This window comes from Colobus angolensis, unplaced genomic scaffold (genome assembly GCF_000951035.1).
Source record: "Colobus angolensis palliatus isolate OR3802 unplaced genomic scaffold, Cang.pa_1.0 Scaffold188, whole genome shotgun sequence".
In the NCBI taxonomy this organism is placed as follows: domain Eukaryota; kingdom Metazoa; phylum Chordata; class Mammalia; order Primates; family Cercopithecidae; genus Colobus; species Colobus angolensis.
This window is the reverse complement of record NW_012115021.1, coordinates 1,395,663-1,412,619: the sequence shown is the minus strand read 5'-3', so window position 1 is coordinate 1,412,619 and position 16,957 is coordinate 1,395,663. Positions and strand designations below refer to the sequence as shown.

Below are 16,957 nucleotides of genomic sequence, written 5' to 3'. Positions count from 1 at the left end.
TTTAACAGTGTGCACTGGTGTAACTTCCAGACATGTGGCTGGTGGTGGAGTCATCTAAATGAACAGGGCACAGAGCAATCTAGGTGCTGTCAAACTCCCACGGTGAGGCACAGGCGGCACACTGCATGTGTAGTGAGGTCATGTGCAGTAGGGCCAGGCACCTTCCCATGGTGTAGTGGTAAGGAGAATAAACTTGACCCCAGTTTGTGAAGCATGGCTCTGGTGTTCATGTCTGAACTCTCTCTCTCATCATATCCATGCATATATGTATGTATGCATATATGTATATGCACACTAAGGTGAATGCTTTTCCTTCAAGGTGAAAAAAAAGAAGAAAGCCTCCTCAATTTTGTTTCTGAAAGTCCTTTAACTGTCCAATTTTGTGGAATGTACCCAGTCTTCCAGCATTGATCAGTTGACATCCATGAGACATTTTTATCTATTTTCAATTTAACACTCACATGGATAGAGCTTACTGTGTGGCAAGAACTGTTCTAAGGGTATCTCATTCATCTCCTTCCCCTCAACTTATGGCAGCCTTATTTCACAACACAAAAGGCTACACATTGGTCCTGCCAAAAAAAGTCTGCCATGTGGTGATTGGCTGAGTGAGCAAAGCAAAATGCCATTTCTGGCATGAACTTTCATGCCAAATTCTTACTTCTTTGAACCACACAATGACAAAATGGTTTATTGGTTTCCAATGACCCACTCAGAAAAAGCAATAACCATGAGAGGTTGACATCTCTGCAGGAAGCCATCTTACACCACCCCAGAAGCCCAGAGATACTGGTACAAATACATATGCCATGACAAATGCTACTGCTCCTTTGTTTGCACGTACGGTTCATGCACGCATATCACATACATGATAGACGCAGAAAGCAAACAAAAGCGCCAGGGGCTGGTGCTGGGAATGCTTCTTAGCACACACCAAGGAGATGGCACTTATCTTAGACAAATAAGTCCATGTCCTTGGGTCAGAAATTCGCACAGACACTTGGCATAAGCATGAGCAGCTCAGGAAAGGGCAGCTGCATCAAAAAACACAAGTACCCAGATCTTATCTTTACAATTGCCTTCTGCTGTTAAGGTCACTCACTGTAATAGCGTCTGTGGCCCTCCGTCTTTCCCGGTGCAGCTCGGTACAGAATTGTCCCTTCAAAGGTAGTCTTTCCTGACAGTGAATGAGAGAAGAGAAGGGGAGAGAAAAACAAGAGAGCGGGGAGGAGGGAGCAAATGATGGCAAAAGAAGGAAGAGGAAGAGTCTTTAACTGAACTTGCCTTCAATGAATCTGCTGCAAGAGCTTCATCCACAAAATTAAGTAGAGACCATTAAGCAGGATTTAAGAATTTTACAGAATGAGCCCAAAGTCCCCATGCAACCAGTATGGCATGAGCACCCAAAAATTGGGGCTTGCCTCTGCAAATGACTGGCATGTACATTATGCCCAGTTTAAACCTGTAAGCTATTTCAACATTGTAACTTAAAGAATAGGAAAACTTCAATTAATGAGAGGGAATCCAATCAAACGGACTCCTTAATTAACTCAATTGTACAGCACAAGCTTCTCTTTGGAGACTACGACCTATGCATGATACAGATTTAGACACATTACCCTTTATCTTCTACCCCCAGAGACCTACATGATAAAAACGTATATTCATGTCCCCAAGATTCTAAACAAGACACAGAATTCTCTTTAAAAGATCTGTCACCCTCAGTACCTTTAAGCAAGAAAATGTATTAATATACTGGAGAGCGGGGGTTCACCACTAAGGTTTGAAACCAACAGTGGCACCCATATAAACATATGGGGTTTTCTGCTTAACACCAAGGACACCAGAAAACCCTATTTCTCAAAACATCTTAATTGGGATTCTGTTGTGTCAGTCATGAAACTGTACTTAAGCATGAGGACATAGGACTCACCCAGTGTCAAATGTCAAATTATCTTTTTTTGCTGTTACAAGTTTATTGTAACAGAGATTATCAATTGCATAAGGCTGAACCCTTGGCTAGAGCCCAAATACCTCTGGAACCATGAGCAACTATACAGAATACACACATACTGCCCTGGTTTGAGTGTACTTCAGCCCACCCTCCCACCCTCCCACACCCACCCATACACACACCCACATACATGCACACACACAAAGGCCCTACAGAGAGTACCACCGACAGGCAAAATGATTTGCTAAAGGCAAACTCAATTAATAAACATATTACTTTAAATTACCTGAGAAATAAATTATATTATGGCTTGTTAATTAAATATTCAAACTGGAGGCCAGTCATACAGCTTCCTAATAAGTCTGGAGGATGAAAAAGCTAGGCTACATTTACAGAGAAGCAGGGAGTAGAACTAAGTGAAGGGAGAGAGCAACTTGTCTCACTTCTTAGAAACATTCCATGTTAAAATGGAAAACCCAAGAGAAACCACACTGTCAGCTTCTGGGCCTTGGCCCTCCCCATATAGGAAAGGAATTGTGAATGATCAGACCAACAACTTAAATGGGATCAGGTATTTACAATTTCCGTGTCCTACAGCCATGGTGGTACAGCCTTGTTTTGAAATGCGCCCTTTTTGACAGATGCATTCTATCCAATTAAAGCAAAAACTTAGGCATTCAAATCACTGGCTGTGTAGGAATAATCTGAAGACTAACAAAGTTTCAGATGTTCTTGCTAGACGTGAAGCTCTTGAGGACTTTGATGACAAAAGTGGAGCAAGTAACAGTGGCTAGTTTTTATTTGGGCAATTTTGTATTCTGCTTAACTTCAATCATTAAGTCACCATTAGTCCTCAGAACACAGCTGTTTTGTGAGCTAGGCCCTCTAAAAGTTAACAGCAGCAGTCCTCTTAAGTGTCAGAAAAAAAGGAAGTGTAAGAATTTTTAAAAGGCAATATTTCGATAATGTTCCTCCAAGTACACTAGAAATTCCATGTGTTCTTCCCCAAGACCAAGTCTGAGAGTCACTGAGGTAGACCATGGCTGTGATGTCTCTGAATGGTCAAGCCTTTCTGCAAAGTCTCTGTGTGCACTGGCAGCAAGGCAATCTGAGATGTAGTCTGGGCTGGGGCTGGGTGAGGACACATAGGTGTCCTATGTGAACAGCAAAAGACGCAGCCAACTGGAAAGGTTATGAATATGAGTAATGTTGATCTTATTGGGGGAAATAGTATACTGTCACTGTTAAATATTAGTACTTGAAGGCAGTAAACACTATAAAAGGGAAGAGTTTTAAAATTTACACACAAAACCATACACTTACGCTAGCATCTAATTTTGCCTGAAACTAGGACATCAATTTGCTCATCATTCTTCATTGCTAATAGAACATCATACTCCAAACAAATACCATCTAATATTAAAAAGAAAAAAAGTCTAATGATGCCACAGAGTGGGATCTGTCAGACTGGCTTTCATTTTTATACACAAGGGACGTTGAACAATCCATTTCTCATAGCTAATGAAACACCATTATTCCTGCATCATAGCAGTGGTTTGCTATACATTTTTTAAAACCATCTTTTTTTCTCTCTTTTTTTTTGAGACAGGGTCTTGCTCTGTCACCCAGGCTTGAGTGCAATGGCACAATCATAGTTCACTGCAGCCTTGACCTCTTGGGTTCAAGCGATCCTCCTGCCTCAGCCTCCTGAGTAATGGGACCACAGGCAGATGCCACCATACCTAGCTAATTTCTATTTTTTGTAGAGATGAGGTTTCACTATGTTGCCTAGGCCAGTCTCAAACTCCTGGGTTCAAGTGATCCTCCCACCTCAGCCTCCCAAAGTGCTGGGATTACAGGTGTGAGCCACCACACCTGGCCTCCATCTTCATCTTTGTCTTAGCCTGACAAGCCACTAAAGTATCAGAACCTCAACTTTTTAAATAAGGAATTAGGAAAATGAGAAATTCAATACCAACAGAAAACTCATGGTTATTAATGGTTACAGAAAGAAAATGCAAACTTTCTCCCTCTGAAGATTGTGGGAAATAACTGAAAATGTTTCTGTAGCTATAGAATTAAAAAACAGGGACACTTTTAGTTTTACAACCATTATTTGAAAGCAAATAATATCAAAGGATATGAAAAACAGAAAAGACACATTTATGTCTTAAATGTAAGGCAAAATACATATGAAATTGAAATTGGACAGCAGTCATATCTGGATTTCTTTGCTACTGCACATTATTTAGTCAACAGTAAAATGTGCAAAATTGTAACTGAAAAGGCAATTAACTAATCATGATCTGTGACAATAAGAAGAAGAAATAAGCTAAACTGGACTCAAGCTTGACATTTGTCAGATGACCTGTGAAAAGGTAAACTATTTGTGTAATGGAGGCAGCACCAGAATGTGTATGGAAGGCTTGCATGTCATTTTCTCCCCATCACTCAGAAGCCTGGGAGTTAATTTCACTGGGCTTCAGTGTTCTCATCTGACACTGAGTTAAATAATATCTAAATTCCTTTCCACCTTAACATCATAAGATTCTGCTACACTATTAGCACGACCACTTGACTGTTTTGATTTTTAAACACCTAATTTACTAAACACTTTTTTGGACTACTGATCTGTTACACGGGAGCCCATTTTATTATTTTTTTTTAATTTCTGATTGAAACCTCTTTGCAAGCCCTAATGAGCAACTAGGTTTGGGGGACAATTATTAACGGCTGCTTACACTCAAAAAGTAGGATGGCCAGATATTATGAGCCTCCAAGTGGATTATCCATTACCACCTAGGTGGCAGGTTTGCGATATATATTATATATATATATATATATATATATATATATATATATATCTCCTGAATCTAATCAAGTCCCTAGATCTAATGATTAATTTATAGGAACACAGATTTAATGGCACAACAGAGATGAAATCGGCAAAAGCCACACTGTGAGAAACTAATGGAAAAAGGGGCTCAGTTGCTTTAGCAAAAAAATTACAAGAAAAAAAAGGAGATATGAAGGAGAAATCTATAGATTCAAACAGATTTGAGACATACTAACTGCTATGTATGTACTTCATTTGGATACAGACTCAAATGAATGGTAATAAAGAAGACTTTAGGGGAAAGTGAACAGTGACCATGTGTTTAATTATTCTAAGGAATTGCCGTAATTGTATGTGTGTGAGATAAATGGTATTTTAAGACACTCTTTTATTGATGCATGTTAAAATATTTATGAATGAAGTTATATAATATTTGGGGTTTGCCTTCAAGATAATATAGACAAAGCCTGTGGAGGGCTATAATTTTAACAAATTGGCCAAAGGTTGATAATTGCTGAAGCTGAGTGATAGGTACACAGAGGTTCATTAGACTATTCTTATTTTTGTATATGTTAGACATTTTCAACAATAAAAAAGTTTATAAGAATTTTTTTTGAAAAACTACCTTCAAGGTTTCGTAAGTTCTGAAAATGGTAAAGATGTTTTCAAATTTAAATATGCAGCAAAAAGTTTCTGCTACTACATAACTATAAATTTTCCTCTCTGAGATAAAATGGATAAAATATCCACCAACACAATCATTGCAATTCTTTCTTTGATAGACTAGATTACCCTAAACAAAGATCTAAGAAAGTTTAGAGACTTTCATTACCAACTACCATATGTAAAAATACATCAGAATAAGAGAAAAGCAAGTGCAAAAGACTTTCACCTGTCATTCAAAAATAAAAATGCCTCCTTATAGTAAAAGGGGATTCAGTAAGCATTTATTAAACACCTACCATGTGTCAAGCAGTCTTGGCACACTCCCTTATAAATATAATGCCAATGTTTCTTCTATCACATTCATCTATTGGTACACAAAATTCAACTCAATAACTACCTCAAATACTTTCTGGAAGTAGAAATGTGAAGAATGCAAATACCAAATAAACATATGCACATACAGAAGTAGGGGTGTATGTGTGTGTGTCAGAAACAAAGAGATATATGTGCATTCACTGTACGCATGGTTCATATTCAGATACAGATTTTATCATTCTTAGAAAAACCTTACCCTAATGTGTGGTAGCATTTAAATTAAGAGGAGTTGCATACAATGTCACTATGATCTCTAAAGATTACCAATATAGCACAAACATTAGAAATTTAACTTACTCCCATATCTGTGTATTAATTAAGCAATCTCTGTGAAAAATGAACTGTAATTTGTGAAGAGCATTAGTGGGTTGGCCTAACAAAGACATAGATTGAGTACATTTTATCTCATACCAGAGTAAAAAGTTAGATGTCTTTTGTGTATGAACCATATTTTGTCTTTTATGGTTTCATGACAAAAGTAATATGCATGTACTATAATTATAAAAAGATGTTATCACTGGGGGAAACTGGGTGAAGGGTACAAGGGATCTCTGTACAGTTTTGTATTTATTGTTGTAACTTTCTGTGAATCTATATTTCAAAGCAAAAAGGTTTTTGTTTTTGTTTTAAGTAAAGCACATCAAAACTACTAACACCATTATCTGGGAATGGAGAATAAGTAGGTCCCTTTTAAAACCAAAGGCTCTACTTAGAGAAATCCTACCAGTACATATATTTCTGTATATGATCTGATCCAATTACAGAAATCTTAACATAGTCACACACTGAAGCAAATTCAGGGTGTAAGTGGCCACTGGATATATATATTTTTTAAATAGTCTCTCTCTATAGCCCAGGCTGGAATACAGTCGTGTGATCATGGCTCACTGCAACCTCTGCCTCCCGGGTTCAAGCACTTCTCATGCCTCAGCCTCCTGAGTAGCTGGGATTACAGGTATGTGCTAGCATGCCCGGCTAATTTTTGTTTTTTTGTTTTTGTTTTTAGTAGAGACAGGGTTTCACCATGATGGCCAAGCTGGTCTCAAACTCCTGGGCTCAAGCTATCCCATCTGTCTTGGCCTCCCAAAGTGCTGGGATTATAGGCATGAGCCACCATGCCTGGCCTGCTACTGGAAATTCTGTCAGAACACTGAGAGATACTATTTCTCTCTTTCAGGGGATTACTTCAAGTTAGCAAGCTATTCATTATCCTCACATCTGCTCCTCTATGAAGCCCCACATCCCCATGGGACTGGCCTCTTTGTGCCCCACTCTTCTTCAGATGCTTACTTTGCAGAGCACCTGGACACTTTGCTGAACTTGGGTTTGCATGTCTGCTTTCTGCAGTGTGCGCTTACTGAAAGCAGGGACCCTGTCTGATTTGTCTCTGTATATCGTCAGTGCCTTGGACAGTGTTTTAGTAACAACAGGGTGTCAATAAAGATTGAATGAATGAAGAACAGAAGGAAGAAGGAAGGAAGGAGAGAAAGAAGCATGGATAGAAAGATGGATATGGACCAACGGATGGAGAGATGGGCCCTCTTTTCCTTAACTGCATATACAGGAAGATTACAAAAGCCATGTACCCTTTATCAGAAGCAGCCATCCTTGTTAGGAGACCATGCCTCTCCGGGGATTCAAAATCCCCTCAACAATGGCAACTAAACATGGCTGCTGAAACTATTGGGCTCTCCTGGTCTTGAAATGGAAGGCTTTTAATTGAGTAACTGTGTGTGGGGAACAGTCTCTAGAAGAGAAAATGCCCCTTCTGAACAGGTGATGACATAATGCTAAATGGGAAGACCATTCCATCCAACCTCCTAATCCTCTGTACCAGGAATTCCAGCACCATATATCTTTAACTGATGGGTCAGGCAAGGTGAGCTGTCCCTATTACTGACTTGGAATGAGAGAAATCAATTTGTTTCAACAGTTCTAAAGATATAAGAGACATTACTCCCCTGATCTTCCAGTTCTGAGAGCATAGCTAAGATGGCAGGACACCAAGATGTCAAGACTTTTCCTAAGAAGTTGTCTAATACTTCCCCAGATCTCCTCCTCTGCATCAGTAGAGGAACTCCAAAGTAATTTCCAAATGCAGTCACAATGCTTCAGCCAACACACTATCAATCAGTATGCAAGCAGCCTCCAAACAACTGATACTAACTGGTTATGTCTCAACAGTTATCTTGACTAACAATGAGAGCTACCATTTAGTATGGGTCTGCTATGGAGCAAGGTGGTTTATGTACATTATTGCTATTGGAACTTGTGATGAATTTATTCATGGAAATAATGCTATAATGACCCAATTTGGTCCTTCCTCCAAAAAAATCCCATTTAATCCACAATGTCCCTAACATAGAGTACTGTTATTATGGGACCTAATTACCAGGTACAATAGTTATTCCAGAGTACAAAAGAAGACACCAGGGCAGCTAGAATTCTAATATGGACTTTGAAAGCAATAGTACCTTCCACTAATGTGGGATCAAGGACACCTTCTCCCCTCCCAGTAGTACTCATCAGCTGGGCCATGTTAATAGGAATCCTCCTGCCCTGAGCCAGAGAAGGCAAGAGGAGCTCCAAGACACCTCGTTTGCCCCTCAACCCCTTCCAAACCTTCCTACCATGGACCCTAGGATGGAATGGGGTTCAGGGGTAGGAGGGTCCCGGGCTTTGGCAGTGGAGGAAAGGAGCACTGCTGAAGCCACTGGGTAACCAGCAAGTGCTGCTGTTTCTGCGTATGTCAGGCTACATCATCCAGAGCTGCTGAGACACCAAGTGAAGGAAGTCGCCTGAGCACTTCTCTGGAAATGGCGTTACCTCCAAATCAGACATTTGTCTAATCATACTACTGGTTAAATAAAAGAGACACAAACTAACACGAGAACACCACTCAAGTCAGGTTTTTCCAAATGAAAAAGGAAGACATTTAAGAATGATTTGGGCAGGACTAAGCTGCCCTCCTCTTGTCAGAAAGGAAATTCTGCAACCCCAGGTAGTGCTGCACAGGTGAGCCTCCTACAACATTCATGCCCATGACCTTGGCTCAAGACGGCACAAGAGATACACAGACGCCCACAGTTGGGTTAGTGACTGGGAGAACAAAGTTTCCCGGTCCTGACCTTTTGCTCCGTGAGCTGGAAAGGGCAGCAGAGAAGCTGGAGGGAGACCTTCAGGCCCTGGAGAAAGAAAGACCTGAAGTTCGTTGTCACCATCGCAGAAGGACACACATGCTCACCACCCAAGGTGGGACCTGGACTCTCAGTTGTCTTGACCTACTTTTAAGGGGACTGGCATGCACTCATCTTGTCATAGCACTTTACTTCTCACCATCACTGATTTTTTTTTTTTTTTTGTAATTTCTCCAAGTCCCTCAAGGGATGCTGAGAAATACTGACAATCCCATTTGGTTCATTTTTTAAATAACTATGAACTTACAGTAAGCAATTATGAACTTAGAGTAAGCAACACTCTAGAAGTAAGCAACACTCTAGAAGTATATGGAGTATACTTCTAGAGTATATAAGTATATGGAGGCACAGCAACATGGGCCACCCATGAGACAGTATTACCAGGGCATGAAGGCTGGCAGTTACCTATCCAGAGACATACAGAATCACTGTGAATCACTATGAAGGTCACACCTTCATAGTGATCAACTTCCTAAACCACAGTGGGTTAAGGTAGTATAACCAAAAAAATACTCGTCAGCGTTTACCATAGCCTCTCGGCATAGGATACAGAACAGAAGGGAGGCTGGAGCACAGCCTGCCAGTCCCCCGCCCCTCTCCTGCTGGGTAGGGTGGACTTCCTTACTTGACTTGGATAGCTGCTCATCCTGGGAAATGCCAAGTTCATCCGACTCCCCTGACAGCTCCTTGATGAAGTTGGAAGGAAACATTCCAGTCTTCCCATTGAGAATACCTTCCCACCATCCTTCCTCTACCTGCAGAGATACAAACAAAAGAGCAGAGATGCAAGGGTCAGGTTAGACATGGTGGTTTCCAATTTTGCTCCCATCTGTATGGTGTAGCATGCAGAGCCCACACAGTGAGACTAGATGGCTTTAAAGTTAACAGGGAACAAGAAAACAGACCACATAGAGCCTTGAGATTCAGGCTAAAGAAGGGAGTGTTTACCTGGGGTCCACAAATGCAAACAGACAAAATTAATACTTCATTTTCATTGGCCTCTAACTGAAATTTGGCATCTGCTTTGGTTATGAATGTAGGGTAGGTAACACATCAATATTAGAAGGACCTGTGACTCATCACCAAACAAACCACAGATATTTTCATATCACATCATAGATGCTATGGGTATCTCAAAATATCTTTTGTGCTCATTGCTGCTTTGAAATGGTGATAGTTATTACACCTACTGGGAGACCTTTGCTATTTAGTCTATTAATAAGGATACCTATAGATTACTATATCAAAATTTGGTTTTAAAATAATTTGATAACTATTTCAATATAAATTGTTCCCTTTATAATCCTATGTGTTTTATTTTATGCATTTAAAACCATTATCTAAAAACTGAGAATGGTTTCCCCAGACTACCAAACTAACTGAACAGCTTAAAAAATATAGTTAAGAATTTATCTGTAGGCTAAGAACTCAATCAGAAAGTATAAGAGCTTCCTGTACATTTCTGAAGGGTTCTAGATTACCCTAAGATGAACCGAAAGCGGGTAGGGAGGTAGGAAGGGTAGCGAGACTATGATATCTGGGTAAGCAGTGAAGGCTGAATCGGGGGAGCAGTGAGAATGGATGAGGCAGATTCGGATTAGGGGCCCTTTGAGGTCTGAGCTGGCCTTGAGTGATCAACTAGCAGGGATGGGTGACAGAAGGGTAAAAAAATTGTCCCTGGATTTTGTACTAGAGCCACTAGTAGAATAGCAGAAGTCAGAATAGCAAACTGGCTTCTTGGAGGAAAATAAGGGCAGTTTGAAAACAAGCAAGTATCAAGTTACAAGCAGTATAGCGGGGTATAATACAACCTTTGAAATTGTTTTACCATGTGCACGTACAGACAGTCTCCAATTTACAATAGGTCGACTTAGGATTCTTGACTTTATGATGGTGCAAAGGTGATATGCATTCAGTAGGAACCATACTTCAAATTTTGAATTTTGATCTTTTCCTAGACTAGCAATAGGTAGTATAATACTTCTATAATGCTGGGCAGCGGCAGCAAACCTCAGCTCCCAGTAAGCCATGTGATCATGAGGGTAAACAACCGACACTCTTCAGTATGCTGTGTTGCCAAATGATTTTGCCCAACGATAGGCTAACGGAAGTGTTGTGAACACATTTAAGGTAGGCAAGGCTAAGCTACGCTGTTTGGTAGGTTAGGTGTATTAAATACATTTTCAACTTCTGATATTTTCAACTTATGATGGTTTATTGGGACATAATCCCATTGTAAATTGAGGAACGTCTGTATTACCAATCCAAATTAATAAATACAATTTAAAAGCTAAAATAATTTAAACAAAAAAGAAAAAGAAACTTTGAGTCAAAAGTCCAGCTCAAATTTTGTCTGTCCTGAAACTTAGCAGTTGTGTGACTTTATTTAAATTTGTCCTACCAAAATGAACCCCGTTTTATTCCCATCTGCATGATGGGAATAATTAACACACTTCACAGTTGTCATCTTTAGGACAGCATCTCAATCCGTGTTAGAGGTATATATGCATTACTAATCTTCACTAGGGGCTGCAGGACATAGAACTGTATAGGACATGTCCTTAGTTTTCCTCAAGAGGTGAATACTCTACCAAGATAGAAAGGTGTGACTAAACATTAGCAATGCAAGGTAAATAGATGAGAAAAGACCATGACTTAGCACACATTAAACTTGTTACACAAAGTTGAGCTCACTGAGATCTGGGGTGCTAAAGGAAGGCTTTGAGAAAAAAGAAATCAAAATTAAGGTAGGCTTTTAGAAGAAGAAATAGCAGCCATACTTAGGGGACAGGTGTGTATGAGAAAGGGGGCTGCTGATGGAGCCTGTGGAATGGAGATAACCTGAACGATATGTTTAGAGCATTTATAAGGAAACTTGTGCGATACAGACTCGCAGAGTGGCAATTACATTTGCATGATCACAAAATCTTTGGGAGAGAATCCAGATGACGGCATCCATGCACAACTGTCCCAACGACTATTTGATACCAAATCGTGGCATTTCACAGCATTTCCACTGAAATCATTCCATGTTTCTATGCCAATTCAACTGACACATATTATTTTTTCAAGGAGTTTTTTATAGGCTTAGATGGTTAGGAAGATTCACCATGAGTCTCAGTATCAATCATCACAGGATTTGTACAGCGGAGTCCTTTGTGCTGGTACTGAATAAGAAACCAGAAAATGACCCTCTCTCCCCCAGGAGTCACAGGGCAGGAGGGGAAAATCAAGGGCACAAACCACAAATGAGCAGTCCCTGGCATAATCCCCAACAGCACGGGGTAGCTGGGCCAATTCCAACCCACTTAGTTCGAAGATGTCTGGAACATTCCTATTCCTAGTAATAAGTGGCTCCTGCCCAAGATCCCTGAGGGAAGCCATCCTGATGTGTAGGAAAAACAGGCTGTCTGCTGGGAAAAGAGACGTATCTTCACCTCAACACACCCCCAGATGCCTGTATCACTGTCAAAAGCACAATCTGAGAGGAGTGGCCTATGGGAAAATGGCAGAGGTCTATCATTAGCCACACAGTAAGTGGAGGGGCAGACAATAAAACCACTGCTCATCGCCTGGGCACACACTTCCCATCACAGGCGCACCATGGGCAAGATGCTCATTTCTCTGTGAGCTGGAGTCCTTCATGAGGATGGTGGGGGTGGCCCCAGTACCAGTGAGAGTCGTTCAGTACTATTTCCTTCTATAACCAGGCCAACTATTTTGGTCTCGAGACTGAGGTTGGAGACAGGAGAAAAATGATACCTCACACTATCCCTCTTCAGAGATATTCTAGTTCAACTTCCTGCATAAAGATGAGGACATGGACACTGTCATGTGATTTCATTCATTCATTCATTTACTCATTCTAAGAGTAAAGCACAGTGCCTCACACATTGAATGAATGAATGAACAAATGAATGGCAGGGACATTATTGGGAAAAATCCTCCATGGGGGCCTATAGAGCCCTGATTTCCCCCACAGAAAAAGGTTTCCTTCCTGTGAGGAGCAAAAGGAACTGAGAGATCCTAACTATATTCGCCACTGTTCTTAACTAGGTACTGCCACACCCAGGTCTGTGTGGTCCTCCCAATTCCACCAATTCCACCAATATTTAGTGAGCACCTATCTTGCACTGCCCCAGTACCTGGGGACAGATTCATTGCTGAACAAAACAGATAAAGACTCCATCCCTGAGAAGTTTCCAACAAGAGAGAGGAAGTTACAGAGCCTGAATGCCCCATGCCCCTGCTTAGAAATCAAGCTTACTTATGTTTGCATTTCTATAGTTAAGAAAAGAAAGAAATGCATGTCTTTGTCTCTTTGTAAGAAAGTAGGGATTATGAATACCATACCAAGGGCTTACAACTTCCACCCCAAAGAAAGGACAATAATAAAAGGGGGCAGATGCCCATCTTCTCCCTTCCCCACTCATAAACAGTCTTCTGCAGGCCTTGGCTCTAGGCTGAGAACAAATCCCACCTGTGTCCCTCTATGACCAACCCAGCCAGCTCTGGAGCCCTCTGATTAGTTTTGCCTCTTCTAGAACTTCATATAAATGTGCTAAGATACAATTTCACTGTGCCCCAAGAGTGAATCTCATCTTTGGCCCAGAGCTGGAAGCAGAGCAGCTTACACCTGGTAGTGTTTGAGAACGACAGAATAAAACCACTTCAACAGTTTCTATCTGAGGGCCTTGCAATTTTCATGTCTTTACAATCAACAGCATCTAAGCGGGTTCAGGGTCCAAGGAAGTAGTTTTTAAATCTTAGCCCTGTTGGAGATTGGGCAAACACCTGGGTGAACTTCAATACTCCCATCCCCACCCCTTCTTGCAGCCCATTTGTAAGGCATTAAAGAAGTCTGTGACTGAAAAGATAGCATGCTACCTGTGAGTACTTGGCTATTCAGACCAGTTCCTATTTGTCACCCCTGAACTTTACCTGTCAACTGGACTAAGAAGGGGAACAGAGGCTTTACCAGGTCTACAGTCTACCCAAGGGCACAAGTAGCAAGACAGAAAAAATTCATCTAAGGACGACTATAGCTTTTTTTCATCCAATGAATACTTTGATACCCAAACCCCAGTCAGAAGCACACTGGAGGGGTGGGTTTGAGGGAAGCCTGGGCTGTTAGGTGGATGCACACAGGCAAATGAAGTCAGCTTCATTGTTTCAAGAGCTGTTTTACCACTCTTCCCATAGAAGAAAAGTGACACATCAAAGTCTAAGGAAAGGCCCATACCTTAACGTTGCTGAAATTTTCCTAAAATTTTTTTCAGAAGTAACTGAATGAAAATTGTAATACTGTTCCTTTCTCTTAGTTGTGAAAGGCAGGGAAAGGTGTTTTGAGAATTTTTAAAACACTAGAAAAATGTTAAGATGGTTTTTAAAGCTTTTTTAAAATTGAAGTATAATTTACATAAATGCACAGAACTTAACAATACAAGCTGATTAGTTTTGATAAACGCCCATTCTAGCCAACGCCTCTATTAACATTCAGAACATTTTCATCACTCCAGAAAGTTCCCTGTGCCCCTTCCTAGTCAATCCACCTCCAAGCAATCATTAATCTGATTTCTATCACCTTTGATTCATTTTACTTCTAGAACTTCACATAAATGTGCTGAGACATAATTTTAACTTTTAAAATATTGCTGAAAATACAAACTGTTTCTGGTAAACATGTTTTTCTATCAGTAGAATTGGTGAAAAAAAGCATATCTTTAAGGGGGGCATTTCCTGAAGACACAAACACCTACATTATTTTCAATTTCAGAGGATATGAGAAAGCTGGCTATGCCAAATATAAACAAGCATTATCTAGGTCTTAAATGGCTGGACCAATGTTTTCCCCCAATTCCTGTGTAGTTCATTGTATGATTACCTCTTTCTGGCTGGGCCAGAACATTCCATTCACATAGGGAAGTTGATTTTCATTCCCTCCCCTCACTTCTCTGAGAACAAGGCTATTCTACATGAGAGGGGGCCCTCGAAGAGAAATCTGTAGAGTAACTGGAAGGGAAGTCATTTAAGAAATCATATACAATTTCTATTTAAGACTTAGGCCAACTGCCCAACAAGACAGAGCAACATCCATGATTTTTCATCAGAGTGGAAAGGGTTTCTGGTAGAGCTTTTGGAAACTTCCTTCAGCAGTGCTTGATAATCTTATCCTTCAAAAACAGCCACAGGTCCCCAAATTCCTAAGTGAGTCCAATGCTAAGGTCTTTCTATCATTCCAATTAAAAAATATGAATAAATGGTAACACAAGCCAGCAAGATAACCTTTCTGATCAATCAAGATCCTCAAGTTTTCTCCCATCACTATTTCCAGGTGAGAAAATGGTTATGGGGATATATTCACCTGGGAAATCCCTAGATTAGGAATCTTTAAACAGGTGCTCCTTTGAAAGTTCAGTGTGGCCAGCACTATAACTTTGATCTCAACCCCATTTCATTGCATCCACCAGCCCCTGCTTTCTATAACCTATACCTGTCCCAAAGGTTCACAGGTCCTCCCCTACTGCAGAGCAAGGCTCTACTAACACCAGGTCCTCCTTCCTCCAGCACCTAACACAAATACCACTCACCATTTGCATGTTCAGTTGAAACCTCATCTATTCTACAAAGCATCTTCTTCACCTTCTGTGACTACTCCTATTTTTATATTCCTCTCTCATTCGTCAATGCCATCATTTGCCACTTTGGTAACATCTTGGGTTGATAGTTACCTTAACTGTGTATATCTTGCCCTCCCTCACTAGACTGAACATGTTTCAAGGGACAGGTTCTATTCAATCAATCTCCGAATCTCAGTAAACACAGTTTCTCTCAGAGTGTAAGCACTGAAATATTTGATAAATCCCACAGCTATGCAAATCTATTATAAATACCTTTAAACTTGCAAATATGTTACTTTTATATGATTGTGGCCTGTTTTGTATGCTGATGATTCAAATCTAATCAACTTTCTCTTCTAAACACGGCTTCCTTCTCCTTAATATGAATGTTTTACCATCTCTGCACATTAGGAAATCAGAGGTGTTCATGTAAAAGTTATTTGGAGAAGTAATTGTAGAACAGCCCAAGCTCTTTGGATTATCAAATTCCAATAAACAGATATTCTATATTAATGTTTTTTTTTTTTTTTGCAAAGAGATACAAACCCTTCTAAAGCAAGGCGATATCTTAACAGGTAAGAACTTCGGTACGCTTCAATCACCTATTAACTGATCAGCCTTTGAATAAACATGACTTCTCATGGGCAAAAAATGACATGAGGATGGACTGCCTATCCACACCCACAAAAGTTGTCTGACTGATTTCAAGTTCTGATGAAGTTCAAGGGCCTATTTAACTCTAGCTAAGTGTATCAAATCTTCTATGGGCACAAGAAGGAAGATGCAGAAGTACTTCGAAAGTGGAAGTTATCATCTTTGCAAGCCACAAAACCAGGTTAGGCTTTAAGCCAGCCTGACTGGGGGCCACTGGGAAAAGTAACCATAAAGAACACATAAAAGTAAGAATCTTTGAACATCCCTTGGGCCATGACTGAGAGACTGGCTAAGACCAAGCTAATCCAACACAAGAGGAAAAGTGGCTCCTTTCCCAGGCTCTAGATAACATAGAAAAACAAAGTGGCTTCGGCCAGGTGCGGTGGCTCACGCCTGTAATCCCAGCACTTTGGGAGGCCGAGGCGGGTGGATCACGAGGTCAGGAGATCAAGACCATCCTGGTTAACATGGCGAAATTCCGTCTCTATTAAAAAAGATACAAAAAAAATCAGCCAGGCGTGGCAGCAGGCACTTGTAGTCCCAGCTACTCAGGAGGCTGAGGCGGGAGAATAGCGTGAACCCGGGAGGCGGAGCTTGCAGTGAGCCGAGATCACGCCACAGAACTCCAGCCTGGGTGACAGAGCAAGACTCCATC

General features: G+C 40.6%; 1 protein-coding gene across 2 annotated transcripts in view; it reads right to left on the bottom strand.

Annotated features, from left to right (window-relative positions):
• Positions 1–16,957, bottom strand: part of SH3KBP1 (SH3-domain kinase binding protein 1) — a 311,350-nt gene that overhangs the window by 160,070 nt on the left and 134,323 nt on the right. Inside the window, exons 4-5 of one of the 2 annotated variants that reach the window (XM_011940194.1) lie at positions 9,654–9,783; positions 1,103–1,177 (exon numbers count right to left, since the gene is read on the bottom strand). In XM_011940194.1, coding sequence (XP_011795584.1) covers positions 1,103–1,177; positions 9,654–9,783 — 205 coding nt within the window. The remainder of the gene's footprint in view (positions 1–1,102; positions 1,178–9,653; positions 9,784–16,957) is intronic. The other variant, XM_011940195.1, reaches the window with a different exon arrangement.